This window comes from Pelmatolapia mariae, linkage group LG4, assembly GCF_036321145.2.
Source record: "Pelmatolapia mariae isolate MD_Pm_ZW linkage group LG4, Pm_UMD_F_2, whole genome shotgun sequence".
Taxonomy (NCBI): domain Eukaryota; kingdom Metazoa; phylum Chordata; class Actinopteri; order Cichliformes; family Cichlidae; genus Pelmatolapia; species Pelmatolapia mariae.
In genome coordinates, this window is record NC_086230.1 from 36286182 (window position 1) to 36310974 (window position 24793).

The window sequence follows — 24793 nt, forward strand, 5'->3', positions numbered from 1 at the left end:
TCACAAAATAACAATTTGACCCTACCTGACCAGCAGTTTCTGACTGTCCTTACACCAAGCAGCAGATTTCATATTTGTACGATATGTTTATTTCAATTCTACTGAATCCTCTGCCGGCCGATGGAACGCGTGGAAGAACGATATAGGAACAGATATATCTTTAGAAGAATGGAAATCAGTGCGCTTAACCCTGGAGAACCCATGGGGTCAAATTTGACCCCATTGGTTTCCCTAGAAAACCAATGGGGTCGGCTCTGACCCCATGGGTTCTCCAGGGTTAAAAGCTCATACTCCAACCGTTAACACAAGATTGCAGCTTTTACAGGTTAACTGGTCCATGCCAACTTATCTAACCCCTGTTAAGTTACATTCATTTGATAGTAATATCCCGGATACATGTGTGAAATGTGGTATAGAAAAGGGAACTCTTTTCCTCTCCTTACGGGAATGTGAGGAGATACAGAAGTTCTGGAGGGCGGTAACTTTAGCAATAAATAGTATGTTAAGTATAACTCTAAATCCAGACCCCAAATTATTTTTATTGGGACTTTATCCACCAGCTCCTACAATTCAAAAAGAGATCAGGACCCTCATAAATATGTGCCTCTTACATGCTAAACGTCGAATTGCATTGTATTGGAGAAAAATTGATAGACCAAAACTGGGGCATTGGTTACGGGACATGTCCTCATCTCTGGCTGTGGAAAAGATAACCTTTATTTTGAAAGGGAAGAAGGAGCTGTTTGAAATCGTCTGGAAACCTTTGATATTATGTCTGGAAGGAGCAGACCTTTCACAAGTGTTGGTGGAATCCGGGGAACCTGGAGTCGCATAATTTGGAGAGACATAACGTGATATAGGTGATATTACTGTGAGTGATATGGTGGGATGACACTTTATGTAGTCCATCCGGGATTTTTTTTGCTTTTTCCTTGATGAATATTCTTTCATATTTCTCTATATGATGTATTTGATTTGTATTTTGTGTGTTCTAAAAACTCAATAAACATATTGTTGCAAAAAAAAGAACAGAATAGAATAGAAAGCATTTTACAGCCCTTTAAAAAAACGGTGAATCTCTGTTTTACAATCTGCTGCTCATCAAATCTTCTTTAAGCCACAAACAGAGTCAGGAGTACCTGAGATATGACCTCATCAGACAGGTGAGTTCTGGAGCAAACTCAGCAGCAGCTCCATCGCTGTCTGCAAGTTCAGCTGTGAAAAAGAAACCCCACCCACAGACTTCATGTAAGCTCCACCCTGAACCTAATTCTGGGAAAACAACCTCACGCAGTAGCTCAGGCTCCGCCCCCACACAGATGTTTCCTCTCTTATCTCAACTATCATAGTGGGAATGTGAAGATCAGACCTCTACAGGATACTGGCAGAAAGTACAGCATAGCCCCTGAGACAGACACACACACACACACACACACACACACACACACACACACACACACACACACACACACACACACACACACACACACACACACACACACGTCGTTGGTATTCATATCTTGTGAGGACATGTTATTGACATAATGCTTTCCCTGACCTTTACCCTACACCTACACATAACCGATTGTAACTCTGACACTAAAACCACATTTTGAGTCTCAAAAGTGCCTTGGTCCCCACAAACACATGAATACACACTCACAGAGTGTGTGTGTGTGTGTGTGTGTGTGTGTGTGTGTGTGTGTGTGTGTGTGTGTGTGTGTGCGTGTGTGTGTGTGTGCGTGTGTGTGTGTGTGTGTGTGTGTGAGAGAGAGGATTGGATACTGGCGGCTCTGATGGGAGGAAGCTGGAAAGTCACAAAAACAACACGTGCAGAGAATTCCAGCACATTAAAAAAAACCTGCAGTCTAACTCGAGGTCACGTTTCCTCACAGCGAGCTCAGCACGAAGAGCAGACTGTACCCTGAACACTGCTGTACTTTGACAGTGCTGACCGTGACAGATGTGCTGAATGTGTCATGAGTGGGGTTTTTGTGTGGTGAGGGAGGGGTCAGATATCTGGGTACATGTGCGGTGTATGGGACGCAGGCGAGGAGTGCAGCTCGGGCTCAGGTCTGTGTGTAAAGAAAGCTTTACTCCGAGCTGAGGCCGTTTATGATCTGAGTGAGTTTACACCACACGCGAGCTCGTACAGGTTCAAGCTGTCCTGAGTTAAACTCATCATCATGCTGAATAAGCCAGAACGATCCTCTATTTTCTCTCTATTCGAGACGTTTCTCTATCGGCTCTGATTTCCTCAGGAAGCCACGCCTGACCATTAGAGCAGCAGCAGCAGCAGCTCACAGACTGAGCCGAACTTCAGCGAAGACCTGCACCAGCAACCAGTAAGTGAAGCTTCTCCTTCAACGCTTCAGCATTGATGAGAGTCCAAACTGGTTTTGATTTTACTGGAAACAGTGAGGTTAAAGTGTATGACAGAGCGGGTGGTGTGGTCCTGGCTGCTGTTGGGGGTTCGGTGAAGCAGATCCGTGGATGTGTGTTCGGCTGTAGCAATAACTCGGTCATATCTGACACTCGGGTTTTAAACCTCTTTTTAGGATAAACAAACTGTGATGCAGAGCGATACAAACTCCTGTATTCAGATTAGAAAAGCACTGAAACAAACGTGTCTGTGAGGACTCTGATTCTTTCCAGCTGTGATCAGGCTCCAGGCGCTGCTCCTCCCACCAGCACACTGTTACACAATGCCTCAGTCACGTCATCATGTTGAACTCCTTCAGATTTCCAGTGAAATGCCTTTAAAGTCAGAAGTGAAGAAATCTGGCTCAGACTCACAGTTTACCCAGAATGCACAGTTTCCTGTAGTGAATGGTCAAACATCAGATTACCAGTGCTAGTTTCTGCTTGTCACACAGCTGGATACAGATGTTGTCTTCTGACTGAGACTCATCAGAGCTTCAGTATTAAAGTGGTTGTGCTGGTGGAAAGTCAGGTGACTATGATGGCGTCGGGGGCACCATTGACTCGGACTAAGAACACGCCTCCTGTGACCCACAGCGGCTCTGACCGTCGGTCAGCTCGTGTCAGAGCGGTTTCCAACCTGCAGCCAGGCTGAGAGACGGAGGTCAGTCAGTGAGAACATCACAGTGAAAGAGGAAGTGGAACAGGAAGTGACAGGGAGGGGTGGTCGTGTCATACAGGAGCAAAACAGACTGAAGAGGATTTGTGTGAGGCACTCGAAGGCAGCAGGTAAGAGGACAGAGTGTGTGTGTGTGTGTGTGTGTGTGTGTGTGTACCATGTGTTTACATATCTTTGTGAGCACACATAATTGGCATTATGCTTTCCCCAGCTGCTTACCCCAACCATCAAAAATGGATGCCTAACCCTGACACCAAAAGTGTCCTCAAACTCGTGGGGACGTGGAGTTTGTCCCCATAAGTGACTGTTGGTCCCCACAAGTATAAAGTATAAAGCCAATTATCTGTGCTGACAGTAAACATAGTACACACACACACACACACACACACACAAGTGTGAGACAAGTGTGTGTGTGGAGTGCACTGCGTGGACGTGGAGAACATGGTCACCGTCGGTGTTTCTGTGTTCGTCTGTGTTTGTTCTGACTGATGAAGGAGATGAAATAACGTGTCTGTATGAGTGCGTGTTATTGAACATGCATTATAACGAGTTTACAGAGCTGTTCTTATACTTCCCCTCTCGCTCTCTCTTCAAAACTAATTTTTAATGTCGCTGTTTTTACCCGGGTCAATAAAGAAAACATCAAAGTTACAGGAAAGCTGTCTGTTGCTGAAAATGACCTGATATCACTGAGACGTGTTTGACGTGTGTGTGTGTAACGCACAGGCTGGAAAGTTGTTTGCGTCGGGTTAAATTCCTGCGCTCAGTGTGTGTGGAGCTGCTCGCCGCTCCTGCAGGAACGTGGACGCCATCCTTACTTTGGTGCTTTTAAAGTCCTGAGACTCTGTTGTTATCCCGGGACTCTGCAGACGCACCTGTACACACAATGGACACCCCCCAGCCCAGGCTGTGGTCACCGAGGTAACCCTGTAATGGATTTACTGTCAGGTCACATGTGAGTCATTGGCGTCCTGCGCTCTTCTTGGCTTGAGGGCTCTGATGCTGAGCACATGTCACCACCTTTTTTTTAAGCAGAGGCTCACTTATTCCCAAACATGATGTAATAAATGATCACGTGATCAATCTGTTTACACTGTGAAGCCTCAGGCTCATGGCGCCTCTGTGACTCCCAGATATCAGCTTTTCTTGTAGTCACATGACCACTCGTCTTCATGGTTACCTAGACACAGGTGTGGCTCACGTTACCTGCCCGTCCTCCCCTCAGTAAGGCAGGAAAAAGAGGAGGCGGCGATGAGGCTGAGAGGACCTGCGGGTGTAATAATCATTTAAATATTTCCATCATGTGAGCTCAGGAAGTGTGTGTGGTAGCGAACAGGAAATAACAAAGTGAGAAACATAATAACAGCTCAGGCGTGACCCGATCACGTGATGCTGACTGAGCCAATCTGAAGCTGAGGACAGGGCTGGACTGCGTCCCTGCATGATGATGCTAGCTCACAAACAAGCCAGAGTCCAGGATCCAGGACAGGAAGTAAACTGAAAGGACTTCCTCTGACTCGCTGTTTTCTGCTCCTCTGCACAGGTTCATCATGAGTCTCCCAACTCACCGTCAGTGCAGCATCGAGATCCAGAACAAGACCACGACGTTCACCCTGTGCAACCCACGGTGAGTCCTGCAGCTCCACGTCCACAGAGAGCTGTCCCCGCATCAGCTGCATGACAGTTATTACAAAATCACTTCGATGTTTCTGTGAGGTTAAATCCAGATATATGTAATTATTGTTGTTTTCATTCATGAACATTCAACAAAGCAGAAAAAGTAAAAGCACAGTTGTTGATTGATTAAATTACAGTTAATCAATCACACCTGAGTGATATTCTTAGCGGTGGAGGACCTGAGAGAGCTGCGAGGATTTTAAAGCATTGTGAAGTTTGACGAGATCCCTCGACCCCATGAATGAGCCTTTCAGACTCATGCTGGGACATGAGGGGTCAAGGAGGGACAGTAGGATATAATATAAATCAAACTGTGTAAATTGGGAGTGTCAGAGCAGAGTCAGTCAAACAGGATGTGACACGAGTCAGATCAGATCGCTGACAGGAAGCTGCCATCTTTCTGTTGAGCTACGTTCCTTCCTGCTTTACCAAACCTCAGACTTCCTTTAGACCAAACCAATCCAACCAAGGTGCCATTATTTCTATTTCATATCACTTTATAACTTCTTCATCTCAAAGAAAAATATCTCCTACACCATATATAAGGATGCATTGTCTATGAAAGACACAAATGTGGTTCTTTTCATGTACTGGCACCACTACATTTGTCTGAAAGCTTACTTTATAGCACTTGTATCATTATCTGTGGTACTAAATAAGATGAGCGCTAAATTTACCCACGACATGGTGAAGTTGGTGCGTTGCCCAAATGTCTGGCTCCTGAGAGTAAACTACCAGTCTTTTAACTTAACGAGTGAACTGTCTGCTCGTTTCTCCTTAAAACAAACGTCGGTTTGACTCGACACCACCAACACAGCCAGCTTCAGCAGCAAAATAACTGACCGAACATTACTCCATCCTGAGGCGCATACTGACATCGCTGATGTCACGTCGCTTTGCCGACATTTGACCAAAAGTAACTTTTCCACTTTCTTCAAAATTTGTATCGCTACTTAAATAAGTGAGAATAAATATGTCACAATAGATACATGAGAATAAAGCCCAGCACTTGCTTGTCTTCCCCCAATTTTCTTTTTAAATTATCCACCAACACACTTCCGCATCTGGTCCGTCAAGTTATTGTGTTCCCAGAAACGCTTCTGTTTTCTGAATTGATTTTTTTTTCCTTTTGTTTTGGCTTTTAGCTTTTCCTGCACCACCCCTTCTCCCCACCACCCCACCACCCATTTCCCATTTTGGGTCAGATACATTAAATAATGTCTGAGAATGGTTAATTAAAATATGGAAAACAGTTCCATACTCTTTCCCAAGCCAGCGGAGGGATGCAATCTGTCCAGCATGTCTTGAGTCTGTGGAGGAGACTCTTTGAGGCTCCGTTCGATCACCACCTCCAGGTCATGATCATCAGTGAGGACAGGAACGCAGAACGAGCCGCAAATCACAGGCTTCTTGCTCAGCTCTGTCCTCACCGCAACAGACAGATCACTGCAGCCTGTACAGCCTGCCTTACTTCCTAACTTCCTTCCTTTCGGCCTTCCTTCCTAACTTCCTTCTGTCTTAAACCCATCTCCAACCTAAAGTGGATGACCGCCTGGTCCTCCACACTGCAAACCAGCTGATGTGAGCTGGAGGTCACTGATGAAGCTGGATGCTGTTGTTCATCCGACAGATCTCCACTCAAGCTGGTTAACAGTAAACTCCTGATAAAGTTTCTTTAATTAATCCGTCACCATGTTTGATGTTGTGTACAGGATTCAGACCTCGGCCTGAAAAGTCCTCCTGCTCTGTTTGAGCATTTTAGATTAGAGTCACAACAAGAAGGTCCTCGGTTCGACTGCACCATCAGACCAGTCTTTCTGTACCCGGGTCTGTGTGGGTACTCTGGCTTCCTCCCACAGTCCAGACACCTGCAGTCAGTGGGGTTAGGTGAACTGGTAACTCTAAATCATCCACAGGTGTCAATGTGAGTGTGTTAGACCTGTGACAGACTGGCGACCTGTCCAGGTGTGCCCCGCCTCTCGCCCTATGATAGCTCAGATAGGCTCCCGCCCCTCCGCAACCCTGATAAGGTTAAGTGGGCCACTGATGGATGGTCTCTGAGCGTGACGGTGCTTGTGGGTGCAGGTCTCTGCCGGTTGTTCAGGTGTGTTGCAGGTGTGAGGTGTGTGTAACGGCAGCGATGTCTTTCTGTTTCTCCAGCATGCACATTGTGAGCGGCTCCTGCAGCTCGCCCCTGCCTCCCACGCTCAGCCCCTACGAGAACGGCAACGCCCTCTTCATCAAGAAGCCTCACACGGCGTGTGGCTCTGTGACCGTCTTCACCTACGACCTCCAGCATGTGTCCACCCTGCAGTTCAACGGCAGGGTCGCGGTGATGTTCTCGGTGCCGTACGACTTCAACTTCTACTCCAACTGGTACGCGGTTGGAGTCTTCGACATGGACAAAGCCTGCGACCAGCACCTTTACGACGAGATGTACAACAAGTCGGAGCAAAAGTTCGTCAGGGGCAAAGCCAAGGGGCCGAGTCTGACCTACAGGGGGGCCTACATCACTGTGAGGGCCACCATGTCCGACACCTACCAGCCCGTCCTCAAGGTCGCCATCTGCAACAACTGAGGCCCACAGCGGCACCTGCAGTGTGCACCATTGATCCCACTTAACCCAGTAACACTGGGTTCACACTGCAGGAGACCTGCAGCTGATTGATCAATCAATCAGTCAGTCAGTCAATCAATCAGTTCGATTCTCTCCTCATTTTATATCCACAAACACAGATTAAATCTCAACATTTATTTGAAATTTGGATTTCTTTCCCTGCCCCTCCTTCCTGATGACATCCAAAAAATGGTGAGCTGTGATTGGTCAGTAGTGTGTCTGTGATGTTGTCTGAATCCGATGTTAAACTGTTTTTTCCTTCTCTTTATGTTTGACACAAACTTAATTTTTACTTTTGATGATGTCACTCAGAAATCGTCATGGCGACTGGGTTACTGTGGTCCAGTGAGATGAAACCACAGAGCTGTGCAGCTGTGAACATGTGGATGAGATAATAAAGGCTGAGTGAGCACTAAATGTCTGAGCTGTTTTCTTACGATAACCAATCACAAAGTAGTCTAAGGAGCTTGGGAAGAAAAGCATCGGGACTTCTTTGAGTTTCTTGAAGACATTTGGTCCGAGAAGCTTCTTCAGTTTTCAGAGCAACTGGTGCAGAGTCCAAGGTTTTAAGCCCTATGAGAGTTTTTCTAAGGGGGTCGCTGACCCACTGTTGATCCTCTGTCTAATCACATGAGCCAAGGTGTGAAAACAGGTGTCAGTATCAGCCAACGTTGTGAAACCTAGCCCCACCCTATCATGTGACTTACTGAGGTCAGATGGCTCAGGATGTGAGTGGGCGTTAAGGCCTCTGTGAAGGGTCTCAAACTGGATTATAGATGGCAGACAGTTGGTGTGGAAGCCCCGCCCTCTGTCCAAAGATGGTCGTTCACAGTAGACATAGATGCATCTTTCACTCCTCTTTCAAACCATCTGTCCTCTCTTTCCAACATGTGAACATTGGCATCCTCAAAGAGTGACCTTTGACCTTTAGATGCAGATGTACAGCTGAGTCTTCTCCTGTGGAGATGGCTCTTCTATGTTGTGGCTGTTTGGTGTCTCCAGTGTAGTCTGAGCACTCCTCGCTGCTCTGCACAGCTACGTTGCTGAGTTTTTTGCTTTTTTAATGTCTGTACTTTAGCTTTGTCTGCTCAGAGTCACCTCAACACACCACCAGGTTCTCAACTACAAACAACCTCAGAGTGAGCTGGTGGTCAACAGAACCGCACCATCTGCAAGCCAAGCTCAGACTTCAGAAGCACCCCCACAGGACGTATCTGACCCAACGGGACATGAACTCCACAAAGACATGCAGCACCTGCACATGCTCAGATATCTGTGAGAGGATACAGAGCTGCTCTGCTAACAGCACTGCCATACACCTCCTCGTGGAGGGCTATGGAGCGTGATCCCCTGAAGATGGAGCACGTCCTCTGTTGAGGGGCCCCTCCCTGGCCCTGGATCAGGGAGGGGCAGAGGATTATCTGGATTATAGATGAATGTTATTTGCTATTGATATCTATTGACTGCCCTCTGATCCCATATTTATCATCATCAGCGTCACGTGATTTTCTAAAGGTCAGTAAACGCCACACAGCAGATTCTCCAGTTTTCACTGCATTTAATTTAAAAAAGATCTTTGTTTACATAAATAAATAAATACATAAATAATCTGAATAAATACATAAATAAATAAATAGAGAGGGGAACATCAGAAACAGTCTTTGGATATTGTGTCAGTGTTGCGTTGCTGTTGCGTTGCTGCAGAGCGCCTCCTTCTGGCAGCAGCAGGAACTCTGATGGAGGCCACGAGCAGCTCCAGCTGCTCCAGGCGCAGTTCAGTTTGGTTCCTGAGCAGCTGCCACGATGCAGTACTGCAGCCCTGTACACACAGTACTACACTTATTACCACTGTCACTGCACACAGTAATACACTGAGTACTACAGTACTTGTACTTACAGAGCAAGAGAGAGTACTGTTGGCCAGAGTCCTGTAGTAGCTCCTCAGTCTGCTGTTGGCTGGACTGTTGGTCGAAACCTGGAGACAAAAAACAGTTCAGACTGGGGCTCAGAAAGGAGGTGGAGTGTTGGTGTGGGAGGAGGTGAAGCGTTGGTGTGGGAGTAGGAGAAAGGAGGTGAAGCACTGATGAAGAGGAGGCTCTGGGAGGAGGTGAAAGGAAGTGAAGCACTTATGAAGAGGAGGCTCTGGGAGGAGGTGGAGTGTTGGTGTGGGAGGAGGTGAAAGGAAGTGAAGCACTTATGAAGAGGAGGCTCTGGGAGGAGGTGAAACGTTGGTGTGGGAGGAGGTGAAGCGTTGGTGTGGGAGCAGGAGAAAGGAGGTGAAGCACTGGTGAAGAGGAGGCTCTGGGAGGAGGTGAAGCGTTGGTGTGGGAGGAGGTGAAACGTTGGTGTGGGAGGAGGTGAAGCGTTGGTGTGGGAGCAGGAGAAAGGAGGTGAAGCACTGGTGAAGAGGAGGCTCTGGGAGGAGGTGAAGCGTTGGTGTGGGAGGAGGTGAAACGTTGGTGTGGGAGGAGGTGAAGCGTTGGTGTAGGAGGAGGTGAAAGGAAGTGAAGCACTGGTGAAGAGGAGGCTCTGGGAGGAGGTGAAGGACATTGGGTGTGGGTGCACGTTTGCTCCTGTGAGTAGGCTGAAAGCAGTGAAGTGGGCGTGTCCACTCACACACGCGCTCAGTTCCTTGATCTGTTTGTGGATGACCGTCAGGAAGCCGTCCGTCTTGTCGGCGCCCCAGGGAGCAGCTGACAGGTTGCCATGGCGATACAGACAGAAAATAAGCTGCAGACTGTCTCTGATGAAAACCAGCTTGGACTTCACCTGGAGAGAGAGAGAAAGAGAGAGAGAGAGGGAGAGAGGTGAGCTGCAGGTGTCTGATTGGCAGACAGATGTGATGTCATCGATGTAATCATGTGACCTACCTCAGAGTTTTTTATTTGCTTGTAGAGATGTTTTGGGAATTGAACCCGATGAACTAAAGGGTGCTGTTCAGTCAGCTGATCACCCTGAAACAGAGAGAGACGGCGCTTCGTTTCACCACATCGCTCTGAGCTGTTACCGACCATGACGTGTTGTTAACGTCCCCACATTCAGTCTACATGCTAAACATGCGACCTGTGCTGTTTACAAATGTCCTACAGGCTCTGAATGCATCATTTCAGCTGTCAGTAAACCTTGTGTTGAATATTCATCTCGTCTGCAGACGAAGGTCTTATTTCAGTCAGGTTTCAGAGCCCATCACAGCACAGAAACACAACATCTCTAAAGTTAGAAATATCCTGTCTCAGAGTGACGCTGAAAAACTAGTTCATGCATTTATTACTTCCAGGCTGGACTACTGTAATTCATTATTATCAGGATGTCCTAAAAACTCCCTGAAAAGCCTTCAGTTAATCCAAAATGCTGCAGCAAGAGTCCTGACAGGGACTAGAAAGAGAGAGCAGATTTCTCCTGTATTGGCTTCCCTTCATTGGCTTCCTGTTAAATCCAGAATTCAAAATCCTGCTCCTCACATACAAGGTCTTAAATAATCAGGCCCTACTTTCAAGATTAGGCTTCAAACTTTCCTTTTCGCTAAAGCATATAGTTAGGGCTGGACCAGGTGACCCTGAATCCTCCCTTAGTTATGCTGCAATAGGTGTAGGCTGCTGGGGGATTCCCATGATGCACTGGGTGTTTCTTCTTCCCTCACTATGTGTTAATAGACCTCTCTGCATTGAATCATATCTGTTATTAATCTCTGTCTCTCTTCCACAGCATGTCTTTATCCTGTTTTCCTTCTCTCACCCCAACCAATCACAGCAGATGGCCCCGCCCCTCCCTGATCCTGGTTCTGCCGGAGGTTTCTTCCTGTTAAAAGGGAGTTTTTCCTTCCCACTGTCGCCAAAGTGCTTGCTCATAGGGGGTCATATGATTGTTGGGTTTTTCTCTGTATCTATTATTGTAGGGTCTACCTTACAATGTAAAGCGCCTTGAAGTGACTGTTGTTGTGATTTGTAGCTGTATTAATAAAATTGAATTGTATGTAAACGTGTCACATCCTGAAGGATCACTGAGTCTCTCACTTAAGTTCTTAAGTTCAAAAACCCTGAAAATCCTCTTATACAGAATCTCTTTATGTATTCACACAATATGTTTATGCAGTCCTGGAATATCATTAAAGTCCTGGAAACATGTTTGTAAAAACCAACCAGTCTTTTTAATGACGTCCTGGAATGTTTTAAAGACCAGTTTAAGGACCTGGAGTCAGTGCTGTACTCACCATTAGAGTGAGGCGGTCCCGGGCTTCTTTCATCGGTTCTTTGTAGTGTGTGAGCCAATCACAGCAGAGGGCAGAGGTCAGGGCGCCACAGAGAACGAAGAGCAGGCCGGTCCAGGTGACCATGATGAAGACGATGAAGATGCTGTGCGGTGCTGAGAGTGCGTGTCCATGCTGCCAGCAGAGTTCAGGCTTTTATTTTTCAAACAGGAAACAGAAAACATAACAAAAATTCCGTGTTTCAGTTTTCAGACAGAAGCTGTGAAAGGGCGGGCTTTCAGAGTCTGATCTCTTTAATCAGGATGAATGTTGTCACACAAACTTCAGCTGCTTTGATCTGAACCTGAGCCGGCTTTTAACACCTGTCTGCAGGTAAAAGTCCCCGCTCTGTAATTTACAAATGTCCCGAGGGCACTGACTGCATCAATTATTTGTAACGTTTATTTATTCATTTATTTATTTGTTTCTAAATCAGAGGCTTTATTGTCATGGATACAAGTTTGTGTTTAATCTGCGTGTTTGGGCTCTTATATTCAAGGACCCAGGAAATCCTCTAGAGGACCCATACTTTAAAATGTCCTGGGATATTCTTAAGCACCCTGGAAAGTCTTGAAGTGTCCATCTTTGTGAGCTGTGATTGGTCAGATGTGTGTGTTCTGTCTTATTAACGTGATCAGTTCATTGATCTCAGGCTGATTGATCAGTGATTGATCGACCAGCTGTGTATTGGTAGAGGAATGACAGCGTTTGGGTGGAATTCCCTCGCTTTCATTTTCCACACTGACAGGAAGCAGCAGCATTTCACAATAAAAGCTGTTTCTGTGTGCGGTTCACTGCGTTTCCCATTAATAAAGATTTATAGAGGTCTGTGTAGTTTATAATCGATGTTTGAGTTTCTGCACTTCCTGTTGTGAACCTTCTGCTTTCCTTTTTGAGTTTTTTCATTCAGTCTTTATTTAAACCCTACCTGAAAACCAACATGCTTTTATTTTGGTTTGCAGTTTTGTTTTCTGCTGTCTAACACCCAGCTGACGTCATCGTCGTTTTCGCTTTTGGGTGTGCAGGAAACTCTCTGTGACGTCACACTGATGAGGCAAGAAAGAAACTCGGAAATAAAACTTTATTAACACAGCAGAGTGGCGACAGACACGTGCGCTCATCCTGATACTCCTTACTTCCGGTCTCAGCAGACAAAAAAAGCTTCATTGAACAATCTCTCCACGAGAATCACTATGACAACACAGCAGAGGTAAATAGCAAAGCAGAGACGGGATTATTAAATCACAGCCGTGAGACTCGTGACGAACAACATTAAAATGACGCCAAACTGATTTCCAGAAGCGTCTTCTTCCTCAGAGGAGTCAGGTCCGGCAGCGGGTGGACTTCAGTGATTGGTTCTGTGGGAGAACGCTCTGATTCGTCGATCATTGTCGCTCTGTCCCCTGATTGGTTGCCGTGGCAGGCTCCGCCTCTCAGCGGAAGCGCGCTCCCCTCGCGACCCCGCTGAGCGCGTTATCAGTGCAGGTGAGCGGCACACGTGCGGCCGGGATGGAGGCGGAGGTCGTGGACTTCCGGGTTCCCGTGGAGAGCAATAAGACGGTGCTGGTGTGGGACATCCCGCCGACCCACGGCGAGGCGCACATCCACGTGAGTGCACACACGGTGACGTCAGTTTATATTAAATAGTGAAGGTCAGTCATGAGCTGCTGGTGTAAAATGAGTGGATGTGACATAAGAGCTGCTGGTGAGTGAGGCAGGAGTCGTTAGTGGGAAGCGCGTGCTACATACAGGTCACATCACAGCATTTCAGAATAAAAGCACGAGCACAGGAAGCTTTGATGAATGTTCTGATCAGGAATAAAGAGACTTAATGAAACCTGCTGATCTGGTGCCTCAGTGATGCAGATCAGTGATGTCACTGCCCACCGACCAATCAGATCTCCATTCCTGAAACATCCCTCAGAGCGCTGGGTGTGAACAGTGTGTAACATCTCTGTTTCCCTGCTGAGCATCAGTAATCACAGTCAGGTGGATTATTATCGTTGTGTTGTTGTAAGCTTGTATATCTGGACACGCTGACCCCAGATCAGATCAATGTGTTCATATTTAACCTCAGACAGGTGGTGGTCAGAGTGACGGAGATTCTCCTGGGCGCAGAGCACACGCCTGCTCGACCAATCACGTCCATCCACTCTGCTCTGATTCCCACGTCTCCTTCATCAGGCTGTGGGACAGGAAGCTTTCACGTTTCCATGGATACAGCCTTACTGTGCAGCTGTGAAGCCAGAAACCAGTTTCTGCTGCTTCAGATCATTTCCTGTCAGATTTCTAGTCACCGTCTGATAACACCTCCGAGGTTTGTGGCACTCTCAGAATCAAGTTCTGTGGAAGAAGAGTCACATGACCCACCAAAGGCCCCTTTATAGATAGCCCCGCCCCTTTGACGTGAGCATGCTGGTTAAACTGTGAGCTAACAGCGAGGTGATAACCTGAGCTCCATGTTGGGATTAGTGAATCAAGATAACAGCGATACCCTGGCTACTCGCTGAATATTTCTGATACTAAATCTATCAGAAGGAAACAGCGGCCTGTTTGTCATGATGATGATGAAGGCTGATGAAGACTGTCCACCTAAACACAGAGATGCAGGGCAGGGGCGCTGCTAGGATCCTGAAACCCTGGGGGCTTAGCCCAGCCCTGAAATCTTTTGGGGTTTTACTTGATAACAGCACCTTTTTAACGGTCGTTGACTACAGTAAGAGACGAGCATGATGAAGCGTTCATCTGTGAGACGTATGCTGACGGTATGTAGGCGAGTTTAACAGCGTTCCTGCTCCGGCCTCAGAGCCTCTGCTTTTCACTGCTGCTGATGGCTCATCTTCTTCAGCCTCGGGTCTTCTTCACCAGCCTGCTGCGCTCTTCATCTCCTCTGCTCTCTCCTGTCCTTTTATGAGAACAATGTAAACAGTCATCAGAGTCAGCACTGAACACTAGCTGAGGACCCGCCCTCTGCTGTTCTCCAACCAATCACATTTGTCTACACAGTCACATGACTTCCTCCTTACTTGATCACTGTTTTCTATTCTATGTTATTTTTAGAGCACTTTAATAATCACTCTGTTGATGTCACTGCACTTTATTTCGTACAAACTGTCCCATGCAGTGTCCTGAGATGTCCACTAGATGGCACCAGTCCTCTGTGAACATGGAGCGTCAGTTACCATCAGTACCAGCGCTGACATTACTGTATCAAGGTTACTGCAGTAATACTGTGTACACATGCAGTATACTTCCTTTAAAATGCTTCAGTGTTGCAGTAGCTGATACTGCATGGATATAATACCTGAGAACTTTCACTGTATCATCACAGCATCCCCCGTAACCACGGTTACACACCATCCTGCAGCCTGTGCTCAATCTGAGCAGCTGCCTGATATCGTGTGTGTGTGTGTGTGTGTCAGGCCCGGCTGTATGCTGTCTTCTCGTCCTTCGGTCCTGTGTACCTGTTGAAGGTGAGCCCTAACGCTCCGCTCCACCCTCCTGGTTTTTACGCCCTCATCAAGTTCTTCTCTGCGGCTCACGCCGCTGCAGCTCAGCGCGTCACAGACGGACACCTGCTGCTTGACGACTCGCCGCTGAAGGTGACGACATTTTCTTCCTCTTTGATGAACTTTGCGTGTTTACCTGGAGCTCACCTGGCCGTATTTGTGGGTTTCAGGTGAAGCTGAGCTCCAAGCAGACGCCTCACTTCCTGTCTGGCAGCAGCAGACTTCTGAGCCACGCCCACTGTCTGGAACTGGCCAATCACGTCCTGGGATTCAACGGCTGGACCTCTGACATCATCACAGTAAGCACTGCATCGATGTATTCAGGTGAGCGAGTGAGAGCGCAGGTGACTCACTGTCTGTCTGCTTCAGCTGAAGAAGCTCACCAACGAAGAAGGCGGCGAGGAGGAGGAGGGGGGAGGGGCCGGGCAGAGGAGGCTGAAGTTCGGCTGCGTGCTGCAGCTCCGCTTCCCTCATCACGGACAGACGAGCAGAGGAGCTGCGGTGCTGGATGACTGCTTCACCTTCACAGGTGAGGGCGGGGAGAGCCCGACACTTTGGACATTGCTGCCTGGTTTGTTCTGGTCTAAGGTGTGTGTGTGTGTGTGTGTGTGTGTGTGTGTGTGTGTGTGTGTGTGTGTGTGTGTGTGTGTGTGTGTGTGTGTGTGTGTGTGTGTGTGTGTGTGTGTGTGTGCGTGCGTGCGTGTGTTTCAGGTCCAGATGTATTCCTGCAGAGGTGCTGCAGGCTGCAGAGGTTGGTCAGAGAGAAGGCTCTGGTTCAGGCCTTCAGCTCCGTGCTGCTCATACTTCTAGGTACTGCAGTACTCTAAATACCCTAAATACTGCCGTACCTGCAGCACTGACTCTGCTCACCTGTGTGTGTGTGTGTGTGTGTGTGTGTGTGTGTGCGCGCAGGTAATGGGAAAGTGATGGTGGAGGTGAAACAGACCCCTGATCAGTTTTTAGCTGATGACACTGAAGGAGTCCTGCAGGTAATCTCACCTGTTGACTGTGTGTGTGGGAGGGTGGGTATGGGGGGTTAATACCTTTAATTAAACCCTCACACGGGGTGTGTGTGTGTGTGTGTGTGTGTCAGGTGAACGAGTTTTCCTGGACAGAGGGTCCTACTGATGAAGAGGAGGCTGACGATGCAGAGTGGGCTCTGACTGTGTCGTAGATCAGGACTGTGGGTGGGTGTGACGTGTTTCTGAGAGGAAAGCTTTCAGGTGTAGAAACAAAACAACGGCGCTCCCCGACGCGACGCTGCGGCTGTACGAGGACGGGAAAACTGATCCTGAGATCCAGAAGCTCATGGCACACACACACACGCACACAGCTGTGAAACAGCACCGATCAGCTGTGCGTGTTGCTCTCGTCCTCTCTGCAGCAGTGAATCATGAGTTCCCACACAGCTGTTACAGTTTCCCTCATTATTTATGTTTTGGTTTGAGGTTTTATTTTGAATCACCAGACTGGATTTTCTTGTTTCCCTGTCAGTTTGATTTGTTTTAATAATTAGGATAAAAGAACTGTGAAATAAATAAAAGCACTGACTCAGTTTGTGGATGTCCATCAAAGAACTCTGACAGTAACTCTTTATTGTCATTGCACGGTCATACATAGTACAGTGAAGCTAGAAAACTGTCCCACGTCGGCACTACATACAACACGGCACCACACAGTAGCTTCACTTAGTAATAAAATGAAGAATAAGAGTATGTGTATTGCACGCTGTTATTATTGCACCTTGTTAAAAATATAACTGTTGTTATTGTTGTTACCGCCCAAAAAGTCCAGGGAGGTGGCCAATCAGGTCAGCTGTTAGCATTGATTAGGGCTACTGCCCTGTTGTAGAAGCTGTTTGTGCGGGACTTCAGCAGCTTAAAGACCCGGTGTCCTGGGTGTGTGCGGTCCTGTAGGATGCTGCGTGGTCTCTGGAGACAGTGAGTGAGACTCAGCTTCTTTCCTTTGACTTGAATAAATTGGAAGAGGAAGGATGTTCATATGAGACCTGATTGTGATGAAGCAGCTGAACTTTGAGATGTTTGAGAAAGTCTCTGTAGAAAGTGGATGTCCTGAAGCTAAGTGGGCTTTGATGGTTCAGAGAGAATAGAATAGATCTTTATTGTCACTCTTACAAGAACAATGAGACAGTTTGGCATCTCTCCGTTGGCAGCATGTAGATCAAAATAGACTCAAGTTTAAGAGGTACCAACACAGGGAATGTATGTAATACACAAAAACAGAGCTGCCTAGATCACTTAAATTACACAATGGAAAGCATATGTGTATTGTTTGTGTATTTATACACAGGCACTCATATATATTCAAATAATTTAAAAAAAACGTTCATTTACCTGTTACTACCACACACCAAATCAGGTCGTTGGTACTTCCTGGCTTGTGTAGCCACTAGGATCCTGGAGCAACTGTTTTGGAGTTTGTACGTGCTTTGTCTCTAGGGGCCACCGTAAATATATTTTTATTCATTCACTCCACATAAAGGGCGTTTCTCAATATGCGTACTTGTGCGTACTTGTGTTCTCGTGTACTCGTGATACGTCATCAGTCGGAGACCAAGTACTGTTCCAATTCGAAGTACGCATCAAGCCGAGAACGCGAAAAAGTCCCGGATGTGTTCTCGCTCCACCCGTTTTATCGAGCATGCATCGGTGTGGACTTGGTACAGCTAAATATCCCAGAATGCATTTCGTCCAAAACTCAACAGCGGACTCCCGGCACATCGTTTCCACCCCCCTCCCCCCCCCCGCTCGCGGTCTTCTCACTACTCAGGTTAAAGAAACCCCAGCAGCTGTCTATAGTATTGAGTGTCCACTAAAATAAAAATAAAAGCGTTCTAACATCTCACCTGCTTGTTTTTATTAAGGTATGTACACGTATGTACATGTACACTATTTTTATTAATAGAGGTTTCACTACTGAGGTTAAAAATGATATATAAGTCACTTAGATCACTTCTAAATGTTAATGTTTGGTTTATTTCAGTGTTTTATTTGTTCCTGAGTAAACTGGTTTGGCTGTGATTAAAGTTAAGCTTCATAACATGTTACTCACAGTTAAATTAAGAGGGGACGGCAGTAAAAACTCCGGACCTGTGACATCATCACGTACGCTGGTGTTCCAATTGTACAAATTGCGAGTCCGTGCTCGCGTTCTCGGCGAGTCCGTACTCCCGTGCGTTCTCGGCCAGTACGTACTCGCCGAGAACGCGAGTACGTACTCGCGTACTTGAGAATTGAGAAACGGCCAAAATGTAATAAATCAATTATAAAATACAAAAAACAACTATTTATATTTCAACTTTTCACTATTTAAATTTTCAGCTTTTTCTTTTAAACAAATTTAAAGTGAAACAACACAAAACACTGCAAACCACAACACAATTAAATATAAATTAAAATATGAAAACAAAAAGAAGATGGACATTCTCTGTCATACAGGCCTGGGATGATTTTTTGGGAGAGTGTTTTCCTGCTTGGAGTTGCATACATAGGATTCACTGCATGAATAAACTATCTGAATCCTTTATCATCCTACTGAAAATAGTTGTGGATGATTACTATACCTTTCTAATGTGACGATTGCGGCTCTTGTTGTGGCTCCTGGCTCTTTCTCTCTCTCTCCCTCCCACTCTGTTCCCGTGCTACTTAGGGATAGGTACCAGTCGGTATATACCGGCACCGGTTCTGACATAAACGGTAGTAACCAGACCAAAAAGCAGCGCACATTTCGGTGCTTTATTTCGGTGCTTTTTTTTCCTGAGATGTCATACACTTTGGATTCTAGCCAATCATTTTACCTTTGCAAGGATAGTAGGCGGGCCCAGGTACGTACGTTCTTTTAGAGCAGAGCTACAGATTAAAAATGCCCAAGGCAAAGCGGTCAGAAGTCTGGCTGTACTTCACAGCAAAAGACGCAAACTCAGCAGCCTGCAACAAGTGCTTTAAGGTGATACTGTGCAAAGGAGGTAACACCTCGAATCTGATGAAACACCTGGCGATGCATAGCGTTTTTTTAAAAGCCGAGAAATGCACCGTATTTGATAGCTTGCTGCGAGACCTCACACCGAGCACATCTACTGCGGGTGTGGTGCCTGTTATCGGACCTGGAGTTAGCAACATCCCCCAAAAACCCGAAGAGGAGAGTCCTGGCCCCTAGCCCTGCCAGTGTAGCAGAAATGATGAGGATGATGATGGCAGCAGCAGCCGTTCTTCTCTGCATGAGTAGCTTAATGTTGTTCGTGTGTAATTTACGTTGAGTAGTGTGAGATTATTATATTATCTTATGCCATGTTATACCCCTAATTAAAGATTGTGAAACTATTATGTAGTTTTAGTTTGCATTATTCTCTTGACTTAGAAGAAGGTGATAACTATTAGATTTATTAGACTGATTTGTATTACATTAGACTGCTGATTTATTGTGAATAAATGATATTGTTTTATGATGCATTATACTGCGGAGTTATAAGAAATACTGTTTTCAGAGAGTCATGGCCTTATTTGTCTGATTAGAAGAGAACAGAGCATACCGGAGAGGTTTTCTGCCCCATCTCATCAGGAGGAGATAAAACAGGAGCCAAGGCCGTCACTTAGGCGCCGTAAGAGAGAAAGAATGTGAATGTTTAGGTTTTTACGACTAGGTGGGGGCCACCAGAGGCTATAAGAGTTTGAGTAACCCTCCACCATTTTGAGATTTGCTGTGACCCTCTGCATGCATGTCTCCCCATCCGGATGGTTTATGCTCAAAAGTGTTGAATTGTATTGAAATTCAACACTGGAGATTTAACAGTAGTTAACCACGTTATTATATTAATGCACGTAAGGTGAACTAGCAAACACCGTCGTAGTTACATGCGGCTGTCTTCTTGTTTGATAGCAGATACTCCCTTCACCCTGACCAAAAAGGCTAAAATGACCAAAGAAAAAGTGGAAAACAGCTAAACATGAGAGGTTTTTGGACAAAGTTTGTTTTTTTTCCATTGTTTAAGCACTGCTTCCAGCCAAGAGTGATACCATATATGCCCTATAGCTGCAGAAAAGGCTAACATTGTTATCTTTTTACAAAAAAACAGCTAAACATGAGAGGTTTTTGTACAAAGTTTGTGTTCTCCATTCCTCGAGCACCGTTTAAGCACCGGCACCGTTTCAAAAGTACCGGTTTGGCACCGTTATCAGATAAAACCTAAACGATACCCATCCCTACAGTGCTACTGCGAGTGTAACTAACGCCCCTCCCCCCTCTGCTCAGCGCAAGCACAAGGCTAACGTGCGGAGTGAAGCGGAAAAAGTGCAAGAGAGAGAGAGAGAGAGAAAGAAAAAAAAAAACTGCTCCGGCTCGCATCGTTCACTTCAAAGATCCGGCTCTGAGATCACTAGTTGGCAGCCCAAACTTATGGAAATGGCTTCAGGACCAAAGTTAATAAATCAACATCGGACAAACTTACAAAATGGATTGTTCTGGACTATAATAATATTAATAATAATAATACATTTTATGTATAGGTGCCTTTAAGACTCTCAAGGTCAGCTTACAATAACACAAGAACAACAGCAGCAAGAAAATATAATAAACATGGCAAAATAAGATTTAGACTTAAGGTAAAAACAAAACAAAAACAAGCATAAAAGTATAAAACCTGAGCAAGGTAAAAATGGACTAAGACAGATCAGGTGTATGCAATTCTGAATAGATGGTTTTGAGACGTGATTTTAAAGTGAGAGAGAGTTGGTGGTCTGGAGATCTGCTGGAAGTGCATCCAAAGTCTCGGACAGAACAACTAAAGGCTCTGAGTTTCGTGGTAGTCAGGCGAGGAGGTGGAGCAGACAGAAGGGAAGCTGGAGAAGAGCGAAGTGGACGAGGGGGTGAGTACGTATGAAGAGCAGATAAATATGGAGGAGCGAGGTTATGAAGCACTTTGAAAGTGAGAAGCAGGATCTTGAAATTGACACAGAGGTGAACTGGGAGCCAATGGAGCTGTTTAAGAACAGCTGTTATATGTTCAGTGGATCTAGTTCTGGAAATAATAGCTGTATTTTGAACTAACTGCAATTTATGGAGGGATTTATGAGGCAGACCACAGAGAAGAGAATTACAGTAATCTAAACGAGATGTGACGAGCATTGACGAGCATGGCGGTACTGTTTGAGGTGAGTGAGGGACGAAGGCGGTTAATATTACGGAGATGAAAGTAGGAAGACCGAGTGATATTATTTATTTGCTGTGAAGGACAGAGTGCTATCGAGGAAAGCACTATAGACCACTATCAGTGATAGAAGATAGGGGGTTAGAAAATGTGCTACAGTTAGCGTCAGGTGATTCAACTTTCAAATAGAAAGACTATTTTAAGTAAAATTCAAAAGCTTTTTTCCTGCTTTAGACAAATGTTAGGATTCAGAAATTCTTTTATTTCTGCCATATAATCTGCCTTATGATAATTGCATTAATAACATGTTTTATAGCATTATTTTATCAGTAATATTTCTTACAGGGTTAATTGCATGCAGGCTTACATTACACATATTAATCTAGTAGCAGGCCTGAGCGAAGGCCCAAGTGTCTTCTGCTTCTTTCTGAGACCTGCGGCAGTTCTGTCTACTTAGTGATTGGTGACGAGGGTCAATAATTAGCCACTAGAGACCCTGAGGTTTGAAGTTTATTACCTTAAAAGGCGAGTGTTATAGAATAGAGAAGTTATATGTCTGATTATAGCTATTAAAAATGTACAAGATGTACCCATGTCTGTCAACAATGTATTTTTGACCTGTACTTGACGTGTATGTGGGGGCGTACATTTTCTGTTCTATAAAACCCCCATTCAGTGTATTCTTGTCAGAAGAGGACATATGCTGATGCTTCTTCTCCTGTGTAATAAACTCATAGTTTGATTGCACTTTTCTGGAGCCTCCGTCATTTGTTGTCTGGTCTGCAGTTGATTGATCTCGCTTCACAAACAAAAGCACCAACTAGTCATTTTAACTCCATCAGAGCTGGTAAACCTCCGAAAGCGGGCCACTGTCCTTGAGCCGTGCAGGTAAATAAAAATTTTTTTTAACTTATTGTTACTGTTTCTTCAAAAAGCTCTATAGTTGACAGTTATTGTGGAGATTAAGAACGACTTTCTTGAACTGTCTACTACAGGTTTGTGAGCTGAGCTTCTTGGAGGTGAGACATGTGTCTCATGTTCAGTGGTTTTACCTGCTTTCTGCCACCTGCATCACTTTTGCACAATTAACACATTAATTCGTCATCATATTTATGCTTCTTTGATGAGGTTGTGTTACAGTCCGAGGTGACATGCTTTCTCCCACTTTGACGCTCCGCATCAGACCTTCATCACTTTCTACATCACTGTCCCCAGCTATGCTAGCTACTTGGCTGGTAACCACAGGTACATCCATGGTAGCTTCCCAGTCCGACAAACACGTTGTTGAACAATCACCTGTGCAGTCACTGGCAAATCCATGTTCAGATATGAGCTGATTGGTGGTAGTGGCCGGTGTCTCAGTGGGAGGGCGTTTTTTTTTCTTGTTACCATTTGTCCATTTCGGCACGGCACTGAATGCTTGGAGGCAACTTTGACAGCCAGGTGTCAATCAATTGGGAAAGTCACACCCCCGTATTTTGAAACATATCTCCTGAATTGAAACATATCTCAGCCAAACCGATTTACTAGGGAAGAAATAAAACACTGAAAAAAGCTAAACAATAACATTTTTAAGTTATCTAAGAGACTTATATATCATGTTTAACCTGAGTAGCGAAAGACCGCCGGGGGGTTGAAAACGATGTGCCGGGAGTCCGCTGTTCTCGCCGGCTCTAGTGATCCTCCACCTCACCGTCTGCTATGGAGCTGGCGGGTCACAGACGTCTCCAAAAACGTCGGAGCACGTTTGGAAATATATGATATCCTGATAAATCGAGCAGATATTTGAAGCTTACACAGCTACTTTCTCGCTTGAAAATATCTTAAAAGTTTATTTTGTGACCCAGAAAGAGTAATATTTAAAAGTTTTTAGCCGCGCTCGTCCGCCATTGCCGCGTTTGGGTTTGAGACGAAATGCATTCTGGGATATTTAGCTGTACCAAGTCCACACAAGTCACCAACGGTGCATGCTCGATAAAACAGGCGGAGCGAGAACACAGCCGGGAATTTTTCCTGTCTCGGCTTGATGCGTACTTTGAATTGGAACAGTACTTAGTCTCTGACTGATGACGTATCACGAGTACACGAGAATGCAAGTACGCACAAGTACGCATATTGAGACAGGCCCAGGATGTAACAGGATGGCTGTGTCCCAATTAAGAGACTGCACGCTTGAAGTACGCATTTTAAGTGCGAATACGTCACCTCCACGCGACGACGGCTGTCCCAATTCGAAGTGTACTTCAAATGCATACTCCAAATGCGCCGTCGATTTCCCCAAATATCAAGCGTGGTCCGGTGCACGCTTTGTGGTCCCATATATCCCACAATTCATAGCGCGGCAGTGGGTGTGGATAATTTTGCCGCAAAATACGGCAGAAGGGAGCGGCCGAAGAGTGAACTGTCAAAAGTAAGTACTGAATATGATGTCACTTATTTATGTGTGAATGTTTAATAATGAAGAACATTAAAACATTACTGTTGGCCACATGTCGGCAAAGTTATGTGACATTAGCGATGTTTGTACTAACTTGGTTTTAAAGCCTTTACTTTCAAATATACGCCGTTCAATAGTCGACCTTAATCTTACAGAGAATGTGATGATTTCACGGATAATTAAAGTCAGTCATATATCCACAAACACAACAAGCTGAAAGTCAGTGATGCTGCTCGGTTTGCAGTCCTGAATATCACGGCACAAGCAGCATTCACTGCACTGTTAATGTTAGCTATGTTATATTGCTGCCTCTGTTCGGTGGTGTCGAGCCAAACGGACTTTAACGTGTGTTTGAACGAGCTGACGGTTCACTCGTTAAGCTGAAAGAAAGATGCTTTAATCACAGGAGTCACACATGTGTCCACTGTACCATCTGGGAACTCTTCTTGTTTAGCACTCGTAATAACACAAACACTAAATCCTCCTTCTCTTGTGCTGTTTTGTAGCAGTGTATACACCTGAGACTGTCACCTGTCTGTCTGCCCTGCACTCTCTCTCTGTTTCTTTCTCTCTGATTGTGGAATAAAAGTATGAACATGTGTTAATAAGTTACACTTGTGTTTGAATCCTGCAGCTTATCACACATTTGATTTCCATGTGTGGCAACTGCAAGTGTCCAGAGTGAGGACAGACTGAGGGACCCACTGCTGCACATCATCTGTGAGGCTTTGCACCCCTGATGATCCACCAGGACAAACTCAGCAGTGTGTGAGGAAGAGGAGGAGGAAGAGCCAGCAGCAGCTGACAGATGGAGAGAGTAGACAGACTGTTCCCTGTTTGTGAAGGGCTGCTAGGAAAGTTTAACATAACTAATTGTCTGTCCTGAATCAGTCTTATTAGGTAATGTTCAAATAATTTTATCATTCCAGTGTTTTCAGTGTGGGAGAAAGTACTCAGGGCCTTCAAGTTACACACTATGAAAGGCAGCAACAAGTTTAATGTTCAGAAACCTAAAGTATGTATCAGCAGCAGAATGGACCTAAA

The 24793-nt window shown here is 45.6% G+C and overlaps 3 protein-coding genes across 7 annotated transcripts; 2 read left to right on the forward strand and 1 right to left on the reverse strand.

Moving 5' to 3' along the window:
* Positions 1-1908: 1908 nt before the first annotated feature.
* Positions 1909-7811, forward strand: LOC134626634 (DELTA-sagatoxin-Srs1a-like). 5 transcript variants are annotated; one of them, XM_063472623.1, is made up of 5 exons: positions 1909-2124; positions 2262-2345; positions 3019-3210; positions 4644-4727; positions 6938-7811. In XM_063472623.1, the coding sequence occupies exons 4-5, from the start codon at positions 4651-4653 to the stop codon at positions 7353-7355; spliced, it is 495 nt and encodes a 164-aa protein (XP_063328693.1). In that variant the 5' UTR covers positions 1909-2124; positions 2262-2345; positions 3019-3210; positions 4644-4650; the 3' UTR covers positions 7356-7811. The 5 variants fall into 5 exon arrangements, with proteins under 5 accessions (XP_063328693.1, XP_063328692.1, XP_063328691.1 ...); XM_063472622.1 differs by having other exon boundaries at positions 1909-2345; XM_063472621.1 differs by lacking the exon at positions 3019-3210 and having other exon boundaries at positions 1910-2124; positions 2232-2345.
* A 1231-nt stretch (positions 7812-9042) lies between these two features.
* Positions 9043-11727, reverse strand: LOC134625661 (interferon a3-like). The gene is made up of 5 exons (XM_063470919.1): positions 11605-11727; positions 10265-10348; positions 10011-10163; positions 9292-9369; positions 9043-9213 (listed from the first exon to the last, which is right to left on the reverse strand). The coding sequence occupies exons 1-5, from the start codon at positions 11725-11727 to the stop codon at positions 9043-9045; spliced, it is 609 nt and encodes a 202-aa protein (XP_063326989.1).
* A 1060-nt stretch (positions 11728-12787) lies between these two features.
* rdm1 (RAD52 motif containing 1) lies at positions 12788-22041 on the forward strand. The gene is made up of 7 exons (XM_063472624.1): positions 12788-13248; positions 15063-15242; positions 15320-15448; positions 15519-15678; positions 15861-15959; positions 16062-16138; positions 16243-22041. The coding sequence occupies exons 1-7, from the start codon at positions 13150-13152 to the stop codon at positions 16321-16323; spliced, it is 825 nt and encodes a 274-aa protein (XP_063328694.1). The 5' UTR covers positions 12788-13149; the 3' UTR covers positions 16324-22041.
* The last annotated feature ends 2752 nt before the right edge of the window (positions 22042-24793 follow it).

Excerpts from the sequence above, each read along its gene's own strand:
- LOC134626634 (XM_063472622.1), top strand. The coding sequence starts at position 4,651 with ATGAGTCTCCCAACTCACCGTCAGTGCAGCATCGAGATCCAGAACAAG. Across the intron at positions 4,728-6,937 it reads TTCACCCTGTGCAACCCACG|CATGCACATTGTGAGCGGCT; the intron begins GTGAGTCCTGCA and ends CTGTTTCTCCAG.
- LOC134625661 (XM_063470919.1), bottom strand. The coding sequence starts at position 11,727 with ATGGTCACCTGGACCGGCCTGCTCTTCGTTCTCTGTGGCGCCCTGACC. Across the intron at positions 9,370-10,010 it reads TCAAGGAACTGAGCGCGTGT|GTTTCGACCAACAGTCCAGC; the intron begins GTGAGTGGACAC and ends TTTTGTCTCCAG. Across the intron at positions 9,214-9,291 it reads ACAGTACTCTCTCTTGCTCT|GGCTGCAGTACTGCATCGTG; the intron begins GTAAGTACAAGT and ends CTGTGTGTACAG.
- rdm1 (XM_063472624.1), top strand. The coding sequence starts at position 13,150 with ATGGAGGCGGAGGTCGTGGACTTCCGGGTTCCCGTGGAGAGCAATAAG. Across the intron at positions 13,249-15,062 it reads ACGGCGAGGCGCACATCCAC|GCCCGGCTGTATGCTGTCTT; the intron begins GTGAGTGCACAC and ends TGTGTGTGTCAG. Across the intron at positions 16,139-16,242 it reads ACACTGAAGGAGTCCTGCAG|GTGAACGAGTTTTCCTGGAC; the intron begins GTAATCTCACCT and ends TGTGTGTGTCAG.